General features: G+C 44.5%; 2 protein-coding genes across 3 annotated transcripts; one reads left to right on the top strand and one right to left on the bottom strand.

Moving 5' to 3' along the window:
- The first annotated feature begins 387 nt into the window (after positions 1–387).
- Positions 388–12,685, top strand: tefb (TEF transcription factor, PAR bZIP family member b). Of its 2 annotated transcripts, none has more exons than XM_078284562.1 (4): positions 388–595; positions 6,572–7,132; positions 8,437–8,654; positions 9,261–12,685. In XM_078284562.1, exons 1-4 carry the CDS (start codon positions 490–492, stop codon positions 9,474–9,476), a joined length of 1,101 nt encoding a protein of 366 aa, XP_078140688.1. In that variant the 5' UTR covers positions 388–489; the 3' UTR covers positions 9,477–12,685. The 2 variants fall into 2 exon arrangements, with proteins under 2 accessions (XP_078140688.1, XP_071758110.1); XM_071902009.2 differs by lacking the exon at positions 388–595 and adding an exon at positions 5,425–5,751.
- A 1,298-nt stretch (positions 12,686–13,983) lies between these two features.
- Positions 13,984–21,888, bottom strand: tob2 (transducer of ERBB2, 2). The gene is made up of 2 exons (XM_071902043.2): positions 21,741–21,888; positions 13,984–19,386 (listed from the first exon to the last, which is right to left on the bottom strand). The coding sequence occupies exon 2, from the start codon at positions 19,123–19,125 to the stop codon at positions 17,899–17,901; it is 1,227 nt and encodes a 408-aa protein (XP_071758144.1). The 5' UTR covers positions 19,126–19,386; positions 21,741–21,888; the 3' UTR covers positions 13,984–17,898.
- Positions 21,889–23,393: the final 1,505 nt, after the last annotated feature.

The raw sequence follows: 23,393 nt of genomic DNA on the forward strand, positions 1-23,393 counted from the left end.
TTTCAGTTGGACTATCAAAGCATTTTTCTTCCAAAATCGTGAGTCCGCGCATTTACACTGGCATGTGCCGCAGTGTGCCGTCTGTCCTCAAGCCTCCTCTCCCCACATGCCGCCGTGCGTGGTGAAATGTGCTCGCACGCTTGTTGTGGCCCCCGGAGCCCGCCCCTGCTCTCTGATTGGCTCGGCGGTGTGACTAACAGACGCGACAGCAAATGGGCGCCGCGGACTGGTCTAATAAAGCCTAGCTGCTTAACTCTCGTACGTTTGATTGGTTCTCGGACAACAACACTCCAGTATTCATGAGGCTTCGGGGCGTGGCTTTGGGTGCTCATTATAATACAAGTTCTCGGACACATGCAGGCATCCCCGTGACATGACCTGAGAAGTTGTTCAAAGTGACTGAAGTCGGCGCACAGTTTGGTTTTCTGAGCTCGAGTCATCTATCGACATTAGCAGAGTGTTTTGGCTGTCTGACACCGGTCGTTTATAATGTCGACAGCAAGCGAAATCTTCCTCGGAGACAGGAGCGACGTTCCTGATCTCTTCAAGTCCCTGGTTGACTATCCGTTCTCTTTCCCTGCCTTTGATGACAACGGTAAGAATGTATTTTCTAATTTAAAATGATTATTTATGTGACTAATTAATCATGCAATATAATACCTACGGCCTGTGTCTTGTGAAAACAGCCTGATATGTTCACCTGTGTTATTTCAGGTCATTACACTAGACAACAACAGTTACTGATGTATGGCCAAAGTACCAGTACTGCAAAATATGAATTCACTATAGGCTACCTATGTGTTTCATGTTGTCAGATTGCTGTCTCACATTTACCCCATTGATACTATAGTTAGAGTTAAAGTTGAGCAACTAATAGTGTATTGATTTGTCACCTTGATTGCAACAAGTTAAACATGTTATTATGAGGCTACCTGTATGGAAATGTATCCTCCAGCTGCTGCAGCTTCATTCCCATTATCATTCAAACCGTGTGGGCCCACAGGTGATCAAAAGCTGCATCATGTCAGCGGGCTGAATGTGATGCTTCTCACTGCAGCCTCAGAAACCTGCAACTGATGCAACGACGCTGAAACAGTCCTCGCTCATGATTTCATCACATCATTAGTCTCTTGATCTTTCCTTGCTGGCATTGCACTTGTTGAGTCTTTTTTGTGATGCGTCAGTTTCCTCACCTGCTCCGCACCAGCCTCCATGCTTTGTTCAGAGCAGTTAGGTATTTCGAGTGCGTTGTTTTTTAGGATTTGTTGCCACCCCCATTTTGAGGAGTATGTTTTTATTTTTTTATTTCTCAGTAGTACTAGAGCATTTCTCAGCGATTTGCAGCTATTATTGATTTGTGTACAGTACTGTTAATCTTGGTACAGGGACTTTATCACTCACTTATTCTGCCATATAAGATGGGGCACAAGTAGAATCTGAATACCGCTCCACCTGTAGTGCCACTTTCACACATGTATTGATTTTTTATATTAATTTGATTATATTGAAGACATTTATTCTCAGTTTGTTGACGGAGCTCCTGAGGAGGACTGCTAGAAAGTGACATCTTATTATGGGTTGTAAATGTATTTCATGGCTGTATGTGAGTTATTGTGGGATCATAAGATTGTGAATAATGATGTGATACTATAAGGACCCCCCCCCCCCCCCCCCCCCCTCAACAGAGAGGTCAGGGTCAGCTAGAGAACAGCTGGTAGGGACTCAGTGTGTTGCTCAAGGACACTTCAGCAGGGCGGGTGCTTGCTGTCACGGGTCTTGAATCTAGGCCCTGTTCCACCCTGCTGCCCTGAGGGCAACTCTGGGATTTATGCCGCATTCATGCCTCAGAAGAAGTGAAAGAATGGGATGAAGTGTTCAATGTGCAACGTGTTGGAACGCCCACATTCCAAATTATTTTCACTTATGACTTTAAAATTAGCCTTAAACAAACTGCATTAGACATCACTCGCTTTTCTTGACTGGCTTGTTTTGTTGTATTACTGTGGATTTAGCTGATAATTTGGATTTCCATTAGCCGACAGCCGACATCTGTGGATTTGCTGCAGTGTTTGCTGCTTGTGTTGACACACTAATGCAATTTGTGACACCAAGTGGGAGATATCGGAGCTCACAAAAACATCCCACATGTCCTACTTGTGATTATTACTAGGAGCCTGGTGTGAACATTTTCGCAGTTAAAGCAGTAAATCCTACATGGCATGAACGCAGCATAAGAGAATGCATTTTACTTGTGTGTTTTTAGATTATCTGACTGACATAACTTGTTCAGTTATGATTAATAAGACTTTCTATATTTTTACTATATTGTTATACAGCAACTTGTAGAGTCAAGGCTTGGCCTCATGGTTGCAGGCCTCCTGGTTAACATCACTATGAGTTATAACATATATTAAGATAGAAAAATAGAAAAGAAAAGTCATTCTTTGGTGTTATGGCTCAGCATTCTAGTTCACCTTCATTAGTGATGGCAAGCCAAAAATGTTAGGAACCACTGAGTGATATAAAACTCATTTACTGGTTTTTATGGGTAGGGCACACACGCAGACATCTCTGGGTTGAGAAAGTTGCTGTCCCTTGTCTTGTTGTGTCTCCTGATAATATGACATGGCATTGATGGTTCACCTTGGTGTCTGTCCTTCCCTTTATCTGCTGTCAGTGAAAAGACTGCATGTTCTTTTCCGTCAGTCTCTTGGTTGGTTTAAGTATCTCTTGCCAAGGTGATGCCCACATTTCTCATTCACCTTTCCCTGTGTCCCCCTTGTCTTTGAGCATCAGCAATGTAGATTATTTTCTAGCATCAACAATGCACAGATGGCATCATGAAGAAAAAAGAATAATCCATATTTTCTACTCAGTGTCTGCCCTGGCCTGTATATCTTGTCAGCACTGAGACGATTTAGGACAAGGGATGAGTCAATCGTTGCATTATTTTTCTCTGTCGGTGATACTGCTGCCTAATTTCTTATGAGGAATTAAACTAGCTGAGGAAAGGGCAGCTTTGCAGCGCTTATTTACTCACTCACACTGTGGTAACTGTAGAACAGCGAGGCCCCTCCTGCTGTGGACTGGACACTGGAATAATACTGCGTAGATCTGTTTGGCTCAGATACATGTTCTGTTCATTGCGGTGTGCAGACATCACCCACCAGTCTGCTGGTAGCAGTTGGACCACAAGGCCGCCCCCTCCTGTCTCTGCTGCTCAGGGGGAGTAAATACACAAGTTACAACAAAATGAACCGACAGCAGAGGGCACTGACAAGTGTTGGTTTGCTGGAAATGATCAGGGCCAGCAGATGTTTGCATGTTCTGTACTGTGCACACAGCAGACTCAAATCCCCGTGCTTTTCCTCTTGGTTTTTCAGGAAGTGGAGGAAATGTGAGTTTGCAGGACACTTCTAGCAGAGGCTTCTGTCTGTTTAACTAGCAGTCATGATGAATTTGTGAACTATTCTTTTTGGGAACTTGCACAAGTACAAGTGAGGTTAGAGAAATCTTCTGTGGTTATTGTGCTACGCAGACAGCTAGACTGACCCATTTGTCCCTGCCACATGATAGCTTGATATTGATCTAACCTACATGAAGACACAAAGTAACCGGATTCAATCATTATGCCTACCCCAGGTACACACACTCTAGATACACACACACTCACATACCAGTCTCTGTTTCCTCAGAAAGATTAGAGTGCAGTGCAGAACCCTTGAAGCAGTTTGGGATTTAGTGCCTTGCTTAAGGGCACCTGGGCAGTACACTCTCCTGTCGGTGCCAGGTATTAAACAGCGGATCAGGTGGTTTGCAGAAAGATGCTGCTGTTTTGTTACACGACCTCATCTGTAGTAAACCGCATGGAATTGGTTTATTACAGTCCTAACGTTTATTTATTGGTTTACAAGTGCTCCGACTGCTGAGGCTAACGCCACTCAAAGGGCTTTAGAGATGCTAAGCCTGGAAATTGCACTGTCCAATTAGATAAGATAGGAGTGTAAACAACAGATCAGTCTAGCCTTCGGTGTCCGCTCGTTAGGCTGGATTCGTTTTCCTGCGGCAGGGATTTCACTGGTTTTGGATTCATTTCAGCTGAAACGGTTTACAGCGGGCACTCGGGACTTGTTTACAGCGGTTAGAAACCTACTGTGGTCAATTTATGACAAAGAGAGATTAGTGGTGAAGGTGGAGTCTTATGTGCGGTTAGAACATTGTGTTCCTGAACTCAACATCCTGCTGAAAAAGGAAAAAAAAAAAACATACACGCGCTCACTGTCGCATGCTAGCCAGCAGCCCCAGCATGCGCGCGCACGGAAACGTGCAGACTGTTTTGGTACAGCGAGCGCACTGAGCGCGTGCATGATCTGTACCATTTAAATTATATGAAAATGTAATACGTAGAGATGTATAGGCTAGGATTGTGTGAAAAAACAATGGGTGAAATAAGGGGTTCATACAATATCGTGTGGTTTTTACTCATGAATGGTTATAATCCTTACAGAAAAGAACTATCGTAATGCTATAATACATTTCAGAAGGCAATTCTACAAATATGACAGCGAAACTAAACTATAATATCTTGTCGGAATAGTAGTGATACCTTAGGAGGTAAAATACTATAAAGTACGATACGTTCACTATAAAACCCTACTACAGACGGACTATGCATCCCTATAGGAATATTATAGGAATACTATAGCGATGTTTCGTACTGTTTTTGTATTGGTGTGCCAGCTGTTCAGAGAGCGCGCGCCCTCCTCTGATCCGCTCCCGCCGCCTTGGCCAGCACGTGCAGTAGCCACGCCCCTCGACAGCTTGTGCTTTCACGTGAGGGGGTGGAGGCACATGCTTGGCCACGAGTAGAGTGTCTTCTTGTGGAAGGATACGCACCAAAAAAAACACAACTGTCATGGAGGCCTGAGTAAATGCACAGACAGCATTGCATCATTGGTTGATGAGAAATAAATAGGATGTAGACTTGCAATTTGATCCGAAGGCGTTAATAATGTCGGAGTGCAAATGTGGGATTTAGTAGTCGTATGATACAGGCAATGTGCTTGTTCTTAGACGCCCCCCTTCTCTTGTCCTGTCAGTGTGCGTGTGTCTAAATGAGTGAGGGAAAACTTTCCCACTGACAGGATAAAAATGTTCCGGCTGCCTGAGACTGAATGTTCTTTACTGCGGTTCATGTTCCGCACGTATATTCTGTATAGTACAGCCCTTCCCAACCTCCATGTGGACAGCTGCGGCCAATAAGCAGTCGCAGTGCTACTACACATAAAAAACACCCCGTGTACTTTCTATATAGCTCCTTTAATACATATTCATATAGGCTGTACAGGCGACCAATCGGTGCCTACTATTTCCAGAGAGGGCGTGGCATAAAGCTCATGAATATCGAACAAGCGCTCTCGGTGGATACGGAGACAGGCGAGTCGGTGTAGTGTTGTTTTGCCCCCAAAAGCGTCAATATTGACGGGTTTCAAAGCAGCAGACGGTGAAACAGCAGAAGACCGAAGAGCCCCGCTCGTTTGTGTTTTTGTTTCGGTTTGCACCGTGGTTGCCGCTCTCGGTAGGAACATCTCGTTTGGTCGGGACTGGCAGGAACAATGCCTGGCAAAGCCGCGGTAGCAACGGCGCTTCAGCCGAGTAACGTTAGAGCGGCTCCGCAGAAATGCTTCCCTTTTGTTTTAAAGAAGATTATGGACATCCCCCCTCCTAACATACTGGAGGAAGGCGACGACGGTAAGCCCGCTCGAGCAAAGCCGAAAATTAAGAGAGGCACTCACAATATCTCTGCCCTGTGAATTTGAGTTTGTTGACGGTTTGGAAACGACACATGCCTTTTTAGATATGCCATCTGTCATTTAAAGCAACTCCAAGTGCTGAAAATATAGAATTGGGCGTGATATTTTAATGAAATGACTGCAATTAATGTTGAACAAGGAAGTAGGAAGGGCATGCCATATGTTGTGCCGAGCCAGTTCAGTTTCATCTCGGGCGCTGGTGCCAAGTGAGTGAGGCTGCAAGGGAAAAAGAACAAAAAGTTCCAGTTGCTCTCTGCTCGTCTTGAAGCAGCGCAGCCAAACCATAAAGACAACACAGGGCGAGCAACTCGTTGCCTTTGCAACAAACTAATTCAATAAGTATTATTTTAGTCCTAGTTTCGGGTCAGGTTGTGTTTACAGCCGCTGTGTCTTCTGGTGCGTGAGTGGAACAAGTAGGGCTATCCCTCCTGCTTTTGTCTACCTTTCCCCCTTCTCTGGTTTCTCTGAAACCTCACTCTGTCTCCTATTTCACTTCATTCTCTCCTTTAGTCTTTCTTGCTCTACTTTCAGGCTCAGTGACAGGCACTTTGGCAATAACCCACCTTTGTTTACTCACATTTGGCTGGCACACCACCACACCTCCTCATCCCTCTCTCCACCCCTTCCCACCTTCCCATCTGTGTGTGTGTGTGTGGTCTGAAAGGACCCCTGGAGTCATGAGTGCACAGGAAAACAAATTTAATTCACAGCAAGCGGCCAAATAATAAAACCACTGTTCCCTCCTTTCTCTACTGCAGAAATAGAGAAGGAGAAGCTGTGTTCTTCTGAGGATGTGGAGGGTGGCGGAGCAGGAGCTGGCAGCACTGGAGGAGGCTCTGGAGGTATGGCAGGAGGAGGAGGCGGCGGAGTCTCAGCCTCCCTGACCCCGGCCATCTGGGAGAAGACCATCCCCTATGACGGGGAGACCTTCCACCTGGAGTACATGGACCTGGATGAGTTCCTCCTGGAGAATGGGATCCCCGTGAGCCTGGAGGAGGAGGAGCTGCAGAAGAGCCTGACCCCAGAGGAAGACAAAGGGAAAAGCATCCCCAAGGCTGCTACTACTACTACTACTACTACCGCTGCTGCTGCTGCCACTGATGAAGTCTCAGCTTCAGCATCCCCTCCCCCCGCCACCACCGCCACTCCCACGGCCGCCTCAGAGCCGGAGGAAGCGGTGACGGTCACTACCCTACAACCAGCTAAAATGGAGGAGGAGGAAGAGGACGATGAAGATGAGGAGGAAGAGCAAGAAGAAGAACAGGAGTCTGTGTCCGAGGAGGCTGCGGCGGAGGTGGAGGTGAAGGAGAAGAAAACAGGTGAGTAATTCCGTTTACATTTATAGTGGTTTACATTTACGGAGGATTTTAAACTTTTCAGGTTGCGGCACATTTTAGCTCAGAAATGTGTTTTTAGATTTTTTTCCCAGGATTTTTGGACAGACAATTCCTGTTTATTTCTAATGGGAGATAATTGTTTTTTTTTTCTTTTTTGTTCCTTATCATATTCCTGATTACTACATTACATGGTAGAATTTTTGAAAAGACTAAAGTTTTCTATGAGGCTCAGAATCTTAAACTCTGTACATAAAGCTTTACTGGACACTGAAGCATTCCCCGCAAGCTGAAGCACTATCCGTCGTTATATATAGTTACACTTAACATGTTCACACATGTAGACACTGGCATAAGGTTATCTATACATGACATTTGCAGAGACACTCAAAATTAGGTTATCTTTGAGCACATACTGTAGCCTTTACATGTTTGGCATATGGCCAACATGACACAGTGTACTATATGTACAGTAGACATCACTGTGACCTGCAGAAACCTTGCATCACCACATTTTCCATAATTTTAAACTGCATCTGACAGCTGGAATTGTCACCTGTGTAGAAAAAATATCTCATTACCTTTGGACCACGATAATCTACAAGCTAAATTGCAATGGAAGTGCCAGTGTTAATGCTAATGTCAAAGTCTTGGCTGGCAGTGGGAAAATCAACTAGTTTTTCTCAATCCCTCAAAACTTCGTTAGGGATTTTCTGCAGGACACTAAAGATATGCAGTGTGGCGCTCTTCTGTTGCCACACATACGTACACACACACACACATGCACATAGGAGTATGTGCAGTACCATGTGTGTTGGAGCTCACATGGTACTGAAATAGAAGCACAGCTACATGTGCGGTTGCAAATGTAGCTGTGCTTCTATTTCACCTGACAGAATGAAACCGAGTGTCCTTGGGAGAGACTTGGGTAAACAGCTATGAGTTTTCTGGTATTTTAGACCCCGGTCGTAGTGTCGTTCTTACGTTATCGTCCTCTTACAATCCAGCGAGTCCACCTCAGAGTTCTTTAAAGTCTCCTGCAGACTGCACTGTGAGCACAAACCAACTTGTCTCAATGTAGGGACAACACAACCTTCTGTCACTTAATCTCATCTGTTTCCCTCGCTAATAACTCAGAAGTTTTAGCAAGCATTCAGAGAAGTTGGTTTTTTTTTTAGTGCCATTCTTATCCCCATAGAAGATATGTAGGGCATTTCCTGTATTGGAGTGGCCTTTCTTGTAGCCCAAGCTCACTCTCTAACTGTGCTCCTCACTGTTCCCCCCCCTAGAGCGTAAGACCGTCGGTCGAAACACGCCCTCCCCCATCGACCCAGAGGCCATCGAGGTGGATATTAATTTCCAGCCGGACCCCACAGACCTGGTTCTGTCCAGCGTGCCGGGAGGAGAGCTGTTCAACCCGCGCAAACACAAATTCTCTGACGAGGAGCTGAAACCGCAGCCCATGATCAAGAAGGCCAAGAAAGTGTTTGTTCCCGATGAACAGAAGGTGGGCTGATTTAGACAGACTTGTTGAAAAGGCCGATATGATGGTTGTTGACGAGCACAAAGGAAATTAATTCACTTGTTTCAAAAATGCAAACCCCGCCCACCTTTCACTACTGGTAGACTAACACTTATTAATAATTAATCCAGGTCTGGGTTGTTGATAGGTGATCGCCATAATGATATATTAATGACATAGTGGACAAATAATTTATTAATTGTACTGAAAGATAAGAGTGAAATAGTTTTAGCAATTAGTAAATTGAGTATTTTGATAGATTAAACCGATACAATGTGATATGAGGTTGTTTTTGACAAAGATGTCAGAATGCCATTATGTGTTGGGAGCCAGACAGTGAGAATTTTAATAGGTAGCAGGCCAGAGTCCTGGTCAGCGCTGGTGGAGATTAAAGCGGTACACCAGCATTTGCAAGCAGAATGAGGGCTTGTTGAGGATTAGAGATCAAAGGCGGGGGGATGTTTTCACAACACAGATGTTCGTTTGTTTCAAATCCCTGGTTGATGTTTGTCATGTTCAACCATCCCTTTCCCCTCCTTCTCTCTTATTTTCTTTTCTCTCTCTCTCTCTCTTTTGCCGTCGTTCCCTCAGGATGACAAATACTGGTCTAGGAGAAAGAAGAACAACATGGCGGCCAAGCGGTCCCGTGACGCGCGGCGGCTGAAGGAGAACCAGATCACGGTGCGCGCCTCCTTCCTGGAGCGGGAGAATGCGGCGCTGCGGCAGCAGGTGGCCGAGCTGCGCAAGGACTGCGGCCGGTGCAAGAACGTCGTGGCCCGGTACGAGGCCAAGTACGGCCCGCTGTAAAGGACTTTGGAAACAAAAAAAAAATCAATGAAGTATCAATGAGACAAAAGCAGAACTCCCTCCCCCACTGACTACAACACAGACACCAACACCAAGGGAATCTAAAATTGCACTGCTGTCTTCGCTGACCCCCGGTCACTGCGTCAGGCTCCGGTCGCTCTTCCTAACGGGACGCCGGAGCCGTGGATCCACACCGGCAAGGCAGTGAGGCAGCTACATCGGGAGCAGTGGTCACAGGAGGGCCTGTGGAGAGCGCCTGGCTCCTACATTCAGAGAGGACGGGAAATGTTCTGGACACTCCCACGGTCAAACACACAGGGAAAACAACGTACACGTCTACTGGTCTGTCTTAAGACGGGTTCGCAAAAGTCAGGAAAAAGAGCAGGATGATGCAAAAGAATCGCAGGCCTTTTAAATTTACACATTTTTTTTATCACTGCATAACAATGAGTTTCTAAGCGGACCAAAGCATGAGTAACGTCAGCTATAAGTTCTGTATATTGAAAGGTGCACTCCTCCTCCTCCTTCTGTCCCTCACCCTTCCCTTGTGTGCACTTTCTGATCGTGTCTGTCCTATTTTTTTTTTTTTAAATACCCGGCTTAGGCTCAGAAGAAAGGGCATGTAAGATCTTGATTTATTCATCACAGGGCAGGAGAGGAACAGATGAACACGTGAATAGAGCAGCAGGGGACAGATTCAAAGTGGCACTTGCAGACCTGAAGCGAGGGGAAGTCTGGGTAGGAAGAGGGAAGCAAAGAGTTCAGGCCCTCAGAAGAGAAGGAGAGTCAGCTAGTGGTGTGATTCACTCACGGTTCTTCCTTCTATGTTTGCCTTTGCTTGTAACACACACACACACACACACACACACACACACACACACACAAACACTGTGTTTTAAGAACTCTGTGTATATATAGTCATCTCCCTGCACCACATAGATATGTGTGTGTATTTGCGTGTTAACCATTTTTGCACTCTTTCCTTAGAAAGCGACACATAGTGTGTGAAGATTAGACACATAGTGTGTGAGGATTATAGCGGTGGTGAGCCGGTACCTTATTTGTACCACAACCACCTCGGGAGACAGTAGCTGAGAAAAAAAAAGACGCATGACCCACAGTTTAAAGCTATTGTGTTTTCTTTTCCTTTTCTACTAAACTCAGATCAGCCTCCAGAGTCTCACACGCGATTTCTAAAACAAGACTGTTTGGGATTTCCCCAAATGATGAAGATTTTACACACGGAGGACGAGCAGGACTGGGTTTTTTCAGTAGGTCATTGGCTGTTGATGAAGGCATAATGTTCGGTGATTCCCGGGCCCTCACAGGTGGAGGGGTATGTTATATGTAGGGATGTTTATTTTACTGCACACTGCAAGTAGAGGGCGCTAGAGCCGCTGCCTGCCTCGTCACGGTGTAGATGGCTGGATTGGTTTTTGCCAGACCCGAAGATGACTGCTCCTAAACCTTGTAAATAAATGACTATGTCATGGTCTTTTATTCCCTAACTGTGAGACAGGGATTCTGTCTATGTCTTTACTAACCTAGTACTATTCCTTATGTTTGCCAAATAGTCACATTATGATGAGTGCTGTATTTATTCTGATGGTAATAATGCATCTATTGATTGTGATGTACAACAATACGTCAGATTATTATATTTCCTTTGAGGAACAATACTCCTAATGGAACCAATGACTACGCAGGGACTTCAATGGGTAAACTGTGCTTTTGGATGTTTGTTTTGAAAACAGCTTTATATTAAAAAAAAAGAGTTGTATGGGATTATTTTTCTTAATATCTATATATCAAGGACAGGGCAGGTTCATATTTACCTCATCCAACACTTCCTTTGTTAAATGGTCCAGCAGTAAGCGATGTTAAGAATTTGTAATCTTTGGATTCATGCAAAAGTTTCGCGGGGCTACCCAGCAGCGTTGTTGACACAGAGAGCACTCCAGCTTAGTTCCGTTTGGCAAAACCTTGAGTCGGACACGATGAACAAGTTCTTTTGCCAAAGTGGCTGAGTCTGTGTCTAAATTAGTAAATACGTTACAGACTGTTAAGCAATGGGACTCAATATCTCAAGTGTCTTCGGCTGATGGGTTTTTGTGATCAGTCAGCTTGTGTTCATTATCGACATTGTAAACTTGGAAAGAAAAATACATGTGGCAATAATACTCTGTTATTCAATGCTCGTTTTATTTCAATGATGATGTTCTATGTAAAGTGGCTATGATGTACTAAATGGAGAAATGCCCCAAAGTCATTTGTGCTTCCAGTTTAGATCCCCTGTAGTTTGGGATTCTAATGCATGAAACCCAGTAAAATTGTGTCATTTATTTGATTTTTTTCCTGAACATTTTTACACCAAGTGTACTTATGTCTGTAAAACTATCACTGAAAATAATTGACATTGTACTAGACATATGCTATTGGATGGGTAGATCGACGGCCCATTGTACATGTTGATGTTCTGTCTGAACTGGACAGAGCATCTTTGCTCGACCGCTCTGACTTCCTCTGTTCATGACTGGCATATTCGCGCCCCATCCTCGTGCAGTCAGCTTGACCTTGGGGCGAACATCAGTTGAAAAGGGATTCTTTTGATCACTGTGTGGATTATTTTCTATTTACTAAAGATTGATCTATATCTAGATACACTGGACAAGTCGGTGCTTTTGTGCTTTCTCAATAGACTCTGTGTTTGTTTCAGTTTCCTGATGGTCCAGTATAATAGACATTCAGCAAGGTGTTTTATTTGCATTGACATTCAAACTTGACATAGACTACATTATGCTGTTGATACATAATAGTAGTTGATGTATGGAAACTTCTAGTTTATTTTTTAACCAAATTAAAAGTGTTGTGCACCAGGCTGACTAAAGGTACTGTCAGAAGACTATAAATCAAGGTCATTAATATAACAGCATATGTAGCAGTCTCCGATTTTTACTATACAAAATAGCTACAATACTCCTGAAAAAAATATTTAAACCTGTCTATTAAATACATTTTTAATGATATTTTTTTGTTTGTTTATTTGTGAGGGTTTGCTTTGTTTTCTCTTTTTATATAAAAAAAAAGATGCATTTTGTTGTGTTTTTTATTGTCCTACCCAAGTATAGGATATGTGCGATAGCAGTACCATGTCCTAACTGTATCTTGTATCATGCATATGAAATAAAGTGGGATCTAATGAAACGTGAGCTCTCGTTTCGACCTTGCTTTGAGTCATCGACCAGCTGCGATGGGAGGCACGCTGTGATGCTGAGACAAAGAGAGGATGATGATGATAGAAAAAAAAAAAAAAGAAACAGGTGCACAGTGTGGTGGACAAATGAGCCTCCTTCTCGCTTAATGCACACATGTACACACACATTTTTTGTTGTTGTTTTGTCTCTCGCTGTCCCCTCCTCGCCTCATCCTCCCGCTCATCAGTATTCCAGAGGAGTAGGAGATGTTACGTAATGATCACATCCACACACAGGGGAGCAGTGTTGCATAACAGCAGCAGCCTCAAAGACCAGCGGGGTGGGGGTGGGGGGGAGAAAGAGAAGAAAAGTGAGGAGAGCATGGGGAGGGAGGGGCGGTGGGAACGGGGAGGGAGGGATTAGGCGGTTGGTTGGAAGGATGGAGGGGAGTGAGGAGAGGAAAGGGTGGTGATAGGGGGAGAGCAGAAAGGGTGGGAGGGAAGTGCGGGAAGGGGGTGAAGGAGAATGGGAGGAGATAGAAAGGGGGGGGGTAGGAGATGGAGCAAACAAGATGGCAAGGGGGGGGATGGACGGCCGAGAGTCAGGGAGGGAGGGAAAACCAGGGATGCAGCGAGAGAGAGAGAGAGAGAGGGGAGATACAGCAAGACATGTGAGCCGAGGGGAGGAGGGAGGGAGGGAGGGAGGATGGGATGCAGTGAGTGGGCGATGAAGAGATGGAGGAGAGTGGAGGAGAGCCAAGGAGGAGCCCAGCCATGCATGTTAATGTCAAACCACTACACGCCACTACAGAGAGCACGGCCAAGTGTATTCACCTCACATGAGGGAGCCATAGGCGACCTGGCTCGGCCGCATCTGACACACTCAACACAGGCAGGGAGCAGAGAGAGCCGAGGCTGTTCGCTAGATGATGAAATATCAGGTAACATCTACTGGGACGGGTCCAGCTGAGAGGGCTGGTGAGCAATCTGGTTGTTTACCATGTGAGGATTTCATCTTTTTCGCTTTGAATTATTGATCAAACTTCACTTGGATTTGTTTACTGCAATAGCAGGACACATTGGCCCTGCCATTTAAATCCGAGGCTCGCTCAACAACAACATGGGAATCGACTTCTCCTAATCTTTGATGTGCAAAATGTTCAGCGGCAGCACAACATCGGCTGGGTATGGCATGCAGATGTTCTGTGAGGTGGAAAGGAGCAGAATTCATCTCCGTCTTTATTATCTCTTTCATTCTCTGATGGGCATTTCATAACTAACACACCCACGGACAATGAGGACGAGACAATCAGCTTATTTTCCATGCTTATTTTTGCCATTCTGTTTTTATTACAAACTTAAAAAAGAATCTGATACAATAAGAAACTGCAGTAGTAACTCCCCATTCCCAAGGGGCAGCACAGAAAACAGGTCATTGCATTTCAGTAGTGAAAGATTCATTATACATCTACAGGGTGTACAGATCAGATACAAAATAGGAAAAATGATAACAAAATACAGGCAGAAAAGAAAGCACTATATTTATATATCATCTGAACTTTTAATTATATCCATTTACTCTTAAATGTTAAATCTTACATAGAAAATAAACTTCTTTTATGACAACAAAATATTCCAAAGTGCAAAATAAAATGCACACATAGATATAAGCAAAGGACATCAGAATACAAAATTCTTGTTTTTCCTCTTCAGTAATGGTCAACCTGGTTGTAGAATAGCCTGATATTGGAGTAGATTTGACCAAAAAAAACCTTTTTAATTGCTGAATGGAGAAGATCATCCAATGACAACCAACTGACAAAGTCAAGATCAAGACCCCCCCCCCCCCCCCCCCCCCTCTTCTCATCTAGCCATCATTGATCTCCACTCAGCCTCAAACCACCTCTCACCTCCAGACCCACTTTGTACACGCAGGAAATTAAACACATCTGCTTGCACAGAGTAATCTGACAAATATTGAAAATATGAGAGCGAGAGAGGAAGCTGGAGACACTTGGGACATCTGGACTTGGACGAGACCAAAAAATCTCTAAAGAAAGACACAATGAAATGAGCGGTTTCCCCTTCAACACAGGCCATCTCAACCAGGATTGACTAATTACTGATCATAATCACATTCACAGCACATTCATTTCCTTCGTCTTTCCAAAACCTGCCGTTAACACTGTCTTCTTATTGAAGAAATATATTGGATTTTTTTTTTTCCAGGGTGAAGAGAGGTAGAAACCCCTTGATTCCCTCAGGGCATTTGAAATTATGGCATTACACTGCACTGGAGAAGGGTGAGTATCTGTGTAAGCAAAGACAGTCTGGGATATGGCTATAGTATCAGGACCAGTGGGCCAGGCTGATGGGGAGAGGACAGCCAATTAAAAACAAAAAAGAAGGTGAAATAAAATGAAATTTGATGTGAAATATAAAATGGGAGACTTGCAGCGGCTTCTTTGTGTGAGAGCGCAGTTGGAAGCCATTTTATTCACAAAAATAATAACAGGTTAGAGGTATTGATGTATTGCAAAGAAAAATTGGAGGGGTGACTGACTGAGAATTTCAGATACATGTAAATATGCATTGAATTCAAATAAAAAAGGAAAGGTAGCCTTAAAAAATGTATTTGAAATGTATGGGAGTTTTTGGTTTAAATGCACTGCCTATGAGAACAGGGAGTATAGTGTTGTCAGACTGCCTTAAGAGCACAGAAAAGTGATATTAGCCATCTTTTCCTACACAAACCCATTGTAAACATTCACTTCTGAAACTCTCCAAAAATCCAACTTGAAAAATGAATACATTTACCCGTCTTTTATTAGACAAATGCTGTACAAGGTACAATACACATTCAATACTTTATTCTATACATCTTTATTTTTGTCTCAACTTGCATATATTCATGGTTATTTTTTTTTTTTGAAAAAATAACTTCAGCACATAAGAAACTAAACAAAGAATTTGAACATAAGAACTTTTTATATATATATTCCTGGAGTTATATTGTAATTTCTTATCTTTACAAATGTACTTGATAATTCTTCTGCAAAAACAAGAAAAATATAGAAAACTTGGAAATAAATTACAAACAAATGTATAAATGCATCTTTCCCTCACAATCAGAACATTTATAAAGAGATATGTGTACCTCCCCACCCATCCCCTTGAAAGGAAATAAACAAAAAAAAAAACAAGAAATAAAACTTGCATGACTGCATGCATGCATATGACAAACTGTCACAGAGCACAAGTCAAGGGTCCTTGGGTCAGCTTATACAAAGACATTTATGGGCACAAGTCTAGAAAACATTCAAATAACAGACAAGACTGAGAACACTTCCCCACCAGCGTGATCCATCTAAATACAAATGTAGTTCATCTTTGAATCTCTAAAGCATTTCATGACGGCTGGAACGAAATGTGCCAGTAACAAACCGAGGGCAAAGGAATGAGAGCGTTTCCCTCCTGAGGCGGCGGGGGACACCCGCCGCCTCAGGAGCCCAATAATATAAAGTGCTGGACAGCTCAAAACGGACATTTGAGGGAGTCGGGCTTGCCCTCCCCTCTAGTGACTAACCCACAATCACATGGACCCGGCAGGTCAACTTACTATTGCCAGAAATAGGAGACTGCCAGAGATCTGACAAGGCGTCACCATAAAGCGACAAAAGCTAAACGTCAACAAAGAACATTCATCTTTGTACGTTAGTCCACATCGCCGATCGCTGCGACTGGGAAAAGAGACAGAAAACAACCTTAACTGTATGATGAACGGCCAGAGGAACAGAGATAATTTAAGAATTTCAAGAGGGGGAGAGACCAGTGCGAGCTTTTGGCTTCAATACCATTTAAGCTCACCAGAAACGTGCTCTGGGTTTCAAAGTGTCGCTCTCTAAGCCAACGCACCCTGGACGCCACCGAGGAGGCGAAACCCTCTAGCTGCCTCCGTCTCACACTTCCTTCTGACCCCCCCCCCCCCCCTCTTCAGCCTCCTCTCCCCGCAGAGTAAGACCTCTCCTTCATAGTCAAAGTCATGCTAAGCCATTTATCACAATCCCTACTGCTTAACTGCTGCATCCCCTCCCCCTCCCCTCCTACTCTGCCTGTTCACCTTCACACACTGCTGACTGGAATCCTATGCATGCATGCATGTCTGTTTGTGTGTGTGTGTGTGTGTGTGTGTGTGTGTGCACGTCTGTCCATTTGTGTACATGTATGAAACCGTTATTTACATCCCTGCGTGTGCGTATTTGAGATATCAGCACACTGTTAGGTTCCTAAAATGCAAAGATTCATTTGCCTTTCACATTCAGCAAGGTTTCCTGACCTTCCCAGCTGCAACTACTCCTGACAGCTACATACCACTACACTGCTGCCTGAACATCCTAAAGCTCCCTCCACTGCACTCGCTTCCTTTACACCCCTGTCATGTACACAGTATTTCAGTTGATGATAAGCAACCGCTTCTGATATACAGCCGGAGACTAGCAACGACTTGCTACAAACACAGACTCAGACCACGCATGTGTGTTTCAAGGCTAAACAGGCCCACCATACAAACGACGAGTCTCTCGATCACAATAAGCTACGACGAAACAGAACAGCGAACACCGGAGGACTACACACACACACACACACACCGAGACAGCACAGTCCCCCTCTCTGTATTTGTGGCAACTAGGGCAGAGCAGATTGCAGTGCAAAGTGCTGAGCTTTCCACAGCCGTCGTTCCCTGCAGGACTTGGCTAGGTCCTTTTTCACAGCATGACAGTGCAGTGCAAAATGGAGCTATTACATATACTGCTATACTAACCGGGTCCATTAGACTTCAAGTTAAGGACATCAATCTCTCTCACATTAACATTCAATGCAAAATAATAAACATCTCTGCACTAAGAGATTGGCAACTACTCATGGTAGAAAGGAACTTACCCCCCCACCCACTGCCCGCCCAACAAACAAAACATGAGGGGGAACAGTAAGGTGCAGGGTGGGGGTGGGGGGGTGGGGTAATATGGAGGAACAAAACAACTCACATGAAATACGCAGTGGATGTGGTACTGTAAGTCTTTGTAGTAAAACTAATTCTTAACTTGTATTAGTAGTAAGAACAATTCCATTAGAAAAACTGAAAATATCTGGAGCTTCACCGTCCTATACTCAACTCCTGCTACAGCGACTCCCATCATCATCATCATCATCTTGTTTACAAGTAAAGGCTTAGTTGGCCAGCACAACAGGCTGGAAGGACTGGCTAGGATATTGCAGGTTGTAGCTCCCTAAACCCTCGACGAACGGCGGCTTCTCCATGTAGGAGATTCCACCGCTGCCGCCGATGATGCCTACACCCTGGGCAGGAGGAGGGCTTGAGAAGGGGTCAAAGGACGGATGGGAGTTGACAGAGTGCGGGGGCTGGAAGGGGCTGGCGTGAGGTTGCATGGGCTGGGTATCGGCGTCGAAGTAAAGGGGCCCCGGGGATCCTGGGTAGACAAACTCTTTGGCGTTGGGGGAGAGCTGGCTGGGGATCGGACCGCCGAGGGAGTGCAAGGACAGAGACAGGGGCTTGTGCTTCAGCAGCTCCGGCGCGGAGATGGTGGTCGGGGAGCGGGAGAGCATCCTCTGGGCGGGCGGCACGCCGACTCCGACGCCGGAGCTGCCCGCCGACCCGGAGCCGCTGCACTTCTTCATCTTGGTTGAGCCGAATTTAGTGGCGGCGAAGCTGGCGGTGGTGAAGGTGATGGGCTGGATGGGAGGACGGGCACCGGGGAGAGCGGAGGACGGCTGCTGAGCGGAGAGGTAGGGCAGCCCCCCGCTGGGAGGAGACGGGGTGGCGGTGTTGGAGGAGTGGGCGGCGGGGTCGGTGGGCGTGCTGGAGCTCGGGTAGCTGAAGAGCCCCGGGCAGGACTGGGCCGAGAGAGGCGTGGGCGAGCTGGAGAGAGAGGGCAGGAGGACAGGGGACACCTGACCCCCGATTGGTACGAACACCTGAGCGTCCGGGTTGAAGCCCAGACTCTTGGCCTCCTCCAGCTCCGCGTCTCCTTTACCGTCTCCGTTCATCACCCCGTCGGCCCTTTCGCCCTCGCTCCCGAGGCCGGGGGGGTCCTCCAAGTACAGCACCTTCACGGCTCCCTTCTCTCCGATCTGGTAGGAAACCTCGTAAGGGTCGATCCACACGCTGAGCTCTGCGGGAACGTTCGCGCGCACTTCCTCCGTGTCCAGGCCGCTTCTCTTGGCAGCCAGCTCCACCACCGGGTCCCTGGGCGCTCCCAGGTGAAGGCAGCGGAAGGCAGAGCCCCGGATAGGGGATTCGGGGTACCAGTGGCCCTCGAAGCGGGACACCAGTATCCTCTCCAGCTCCTCGCCAAACAAGTCAGCTCGACGGCGAGGCAGCTTGTTGTACAGGTAGGACACGATGAAGTTGAGGGCGACCTTCACTTCCAGATGCATGGCTGCACCAGGTTGGCGTCGTCTTGGTAGCAAAGCGTTTCAGATAGTGTTGAAACCGAGGCGATGCAACAGTGGAAACGGGGGTTTTCTCTCTGGCTTATTGTAAAGTGTATGATGCTTTTATTGTCACCATGGTAAAGGCACCTTGAAGGCAGGGTCAGGGGTCGCAGTCCAAGCCTTTAGGAGCTTTCCTGAAAGGCTGGAGGGAGAGACCAGTCGTTTTCTTCCTCAGTAATGTCCAACAATGATGTCAGGTCCCAACTGTGAGGAAAAAAGGAGAAGGAAATGTTATTTTACCATGTAAGAACCAGGGGAAGATTTGAGGCTACATGAAAGGAGATGGTGCTCCCTTGTCGCTATAAAGGAAAGGTGAGAAAAACTATTTCAAGCTACTATTCCCCTCAATAACACATACATGGCAATTATACTTGTACCAGCTTATATTGTGTCCCTGTCAATTGAAAGATGCACTGATGGACGTAACAGATGCCGTGATCTAGGCTCCATAAATCCTTTATAATCTGAACCCGATCCCATAGAGTCACTCCTGCTAAATGCGTTGCCATTTTGAAACACACAGAAACCATTTATCACCATGCAGAATCAAACTGAATGTGAGCTTGTAGTGATGCAAATAAATAAATAAATAAATAAAAAATAAAAAAATCACAAGACTTATTGAGGATAAGTGTAAAATGGCAGGGCAGTTGTTGAGTCTACAAAACATCATTTCCCATCATGCAATACCGTCAACGTCATCACCGCGTGCGATCGCCTCCCCCCGCCCCGCACCTGCCCCACACATAAACAATTCAGATTCACTCACATTCACTTCCCTGCCAGGTGGGATTCAGCGACGAAGATTAGAAAAACGGGCCCGATTAAAGCCAGTTCTAATGTTATTGCCGATAAACGTGTGCAGGTTGGATCTATAGGCATCAGGAATGGCGGTTTAAAACGATATTTATTATTCGCCTAGAATGAAAAAGGTGACATTGAAGGGGAAAATGGAAGGGAGCTGGGGGATTGAATAGGCTGTAAATAGTCTCCCCATTTTGCAGCATCTGTAACAATGCAATCCTATCGGTTTGTTCACGCCCCCCCCCCTCCTCCACATAAGCTAAGTTGAAGATGAGTTCAACTCTGACTGTAGGAAAGGATCTTTGAACACAAGAGGATCAGTCCATCCATCCATCTGTTCAGCTGCAACGGCCATTATTAACACAAATCTAGCCAGGCTGCCTTTGGCTTTGAGTCCCCACACAGCTAGGCTAGTGCATCTTCGCTTCTGCATTCATATCTCTTCTTACCAAGTGACGGCATCAAAATATCCAACATCCAATGTCATTCAATGTCATTAGAAGCAGGGTTCACTTAAAATCTGCAGACTTGATGCGACAACAGTGCAATGAAAGCTCTCAATCACAAACAATTGCAATTCCCCCCAAAACATCCAACTAGCCTATTTCGTAAATCACCTCAGTCCCTTGCATCTTCACCTGCAGACCTGTTATACAGGACGAAGAAGCCCGATTCGTTTTTACAGGCCTGCTTTTGTTTTGGGTCACGACAGTGCAATCGCAGGGAGCTGTACGGTATATATTTGTTTACATTGGCTCATTATCAGAGCTGCATATGTGCATCTGTGCTGCGATGCATCCGAGCCAGCAGATCTGCTTTTACCCCATGTGAAAAACAGCTACAGCAATCCTACAATACATTTTATAAAGATATGATACTGACATCACATAAATCTATGAAGGGATGTATGAGGAATATTATAGTGATACAATCAAAAATACAAGAAAATGCCATAAATAGGTCACACTAAACTCACCACAGACACACCAAGGCCCTATCCAAATATTACAGGAATATTATTGTGATTTTTCCTTAGGGGTGATGGGCTAGCTGGACGCTCCCTGTTCAATAGCAACAAAAATAACTTCAAATGGTCTATTGTTTACAGGCCCGTTGAGATGGGAATATTTTGCACATCTATCTGCCAGATGGCATAGATAGGCATGAATATGCAAGGGAAGCTGAGATGCAAGAAAATAAGATCCAACTTTGCATGGATGATGACAAGCTCAGAGAATAAAGCAGCAAAGTGTATGTGGGAATTACTTCGATGTCTATCAGAAGGCACCGGAGCAGAAAGGACAGTCATTTAGCCGACATGCAACTGGAGAACCCCTTCTTACCAAATTGTCACTGTGAAATGAATTATGAAACTAATTAAGTGGTGAATATTGCAGTATATCGAGCAGTAGACCGAGGCTGTACTCAGAAAATGAAGGAGAGTCCCTCTTCAGCATAAACAACATATAAAACGAAGGTATATATGACGGCAGAGCAGACTTTTTGAGTCTCACTTCAGCTAAAAATCCACTGGCGAAGAAGAAAAATCTGAATCTAAAATGGATGGCAGATCCATTACAGACCCATTCATTACAGTCAGTGCATTTTGAGGGATTGTTCTGTAAAAAAAATAAAATAAATAAAAAGACAACAACAACAACGACGACATGCTGTTCTGAATAAACGCGCCTACCGTTATATTAAAATGCAATACGCCTGTTTCATGCACGACTGAAGATACTGTTTATACTTACTGATGCCAAGCTTGACTTCTGCTCCTGCGTTTCAGTTAATTCCCTTGTGTTTTCGCGGATTTCAAGGTGATTTGTCGAGTCACTGGCTGTTAAATGTTCGTCGGCAGACAGGTATTTCACCTTCGGGTTTACCTCTACCCTAATTCTGAGATGGCAAAGGGTTTCCCAGTTGTTCCTCGGCTGACAGTTAGCACGGAGCGACCAGAGAAAACTTTACTGTTTGACAACCCGGCGTATTTATACAGTGTGACTCGCCCACACCCCCAGCGCCGTGACGGTACACAGGAACTACTTTCTTGACGTTATCATAGGCGCTGCGTTATTAGCCTTCCCAAATGATTTATGCATCTATTCTGCTGCCACTTCACCACTAAGGGCATCTCTGTCTATCAGATATACACCAGCAGAGCAATCATAAAAAAAAAAATAAAAAAAAAATAGATATATTTATTTCAAATATTCAGCTGCCCAACTTCCAGACAAAATGCAGGATTATGTAGCTTCAATATGTTTTCATAAAATCAAATTAAATTGCACCAAAGATCAGAAAAATAACTTTGCTTCCCCCAGATTATTCCAAACTGGGAAAACGGGCTCTAGTTTATTTGGCGGAGGGATATTTGTAGTTTGCTGCGGTGCTGAACCATTGCTAAAAATATAAGCGGTGATAGCAACAGAGTCTCTATTGGTTGAGATGGGGGAGGACCCAGAGTTTATTGGGTTGCAGCGTCCATTCAGCAAGTAAAGCAATATGACATTTAGCAGGGCTTGTGGGTAATGACGTTCAATGAGCTAAATGATGTGTGGTGGTTTCTGAGAGAGACACAGGTGGACAGTAACTAATTACCACTGCTTTAGTTACTGTACCTGACTAGATTTTTTTTAGAGAGTAACATTAATTTTCTTAGTACTTTTGCATATTAGTGATTTTCCACTTGAGTATTTTTAAGTGTTTACACCAATTCTGGACTTTACCCAAAGTCCCTTTAAATATAGCCTAATACCTCCCATAATTAAGGGATACTATTGCTTTAATGGTATGAATGAAAACGTGCCCATCCTAAAACATTTGGTTGACAATAACACATCACATTATTTGCACAGACCATGCCAAATCTATTCATAATTTAGACGATATTTTTAGAACACACACAAAATCTACTTTTTTGTGCGAATGTAACGGAATACGTGCGTCTTTTATGCTGTGGTAGTTTATTTTTTTTCCATTTCTAGGAGAGAACATAATGTTATAAAAAACAATACACAAACAAATTGTTCCACTTGCAAACTTCAATAATTTTAGTTGCTTCAACTTATTGAATGTTTTTGTTCAGTCTACCATCTATGATGCAAAGGGAAATAAAAATGTAATACTGCAATATAAAAATTCTCATGCATTACATGTGTTCACAGAATATGCAAGGTGTAGTTCCATGTAGACATTATTTAGAAACTTGTTGTGATGTTCAGTTCAGACAAGGATTTTAGTGAAAGAATAATAACTGCATATATGATATAATAATCAGATTTTTTTTTTTTATACCAAACCACTCGGCATAATCTTTCACGTCTTGGAATATTTTATCCAAATTTACAATGATCATAGGATCATAATGAGAGAAAGACTGTTTTCCTCACAGCACAGTAATTAAA

This window comes from Centroberyx gerrardi, chromosome 7 (assembly GCF_048128805.1).
Source record: "Centroberyx gerrardi isolate f3 chromosome 7, fCenGer3.hap1.cur.20231027, whole genome shotgun sequence".
In the NCBI taxonomy this organism is placed as follows: Eukaryota; Metazoa; Chordata; class Actinopteri; order Beryciformes; family Berycidae; genus Centroberyx; species Centroberyx gerrardi.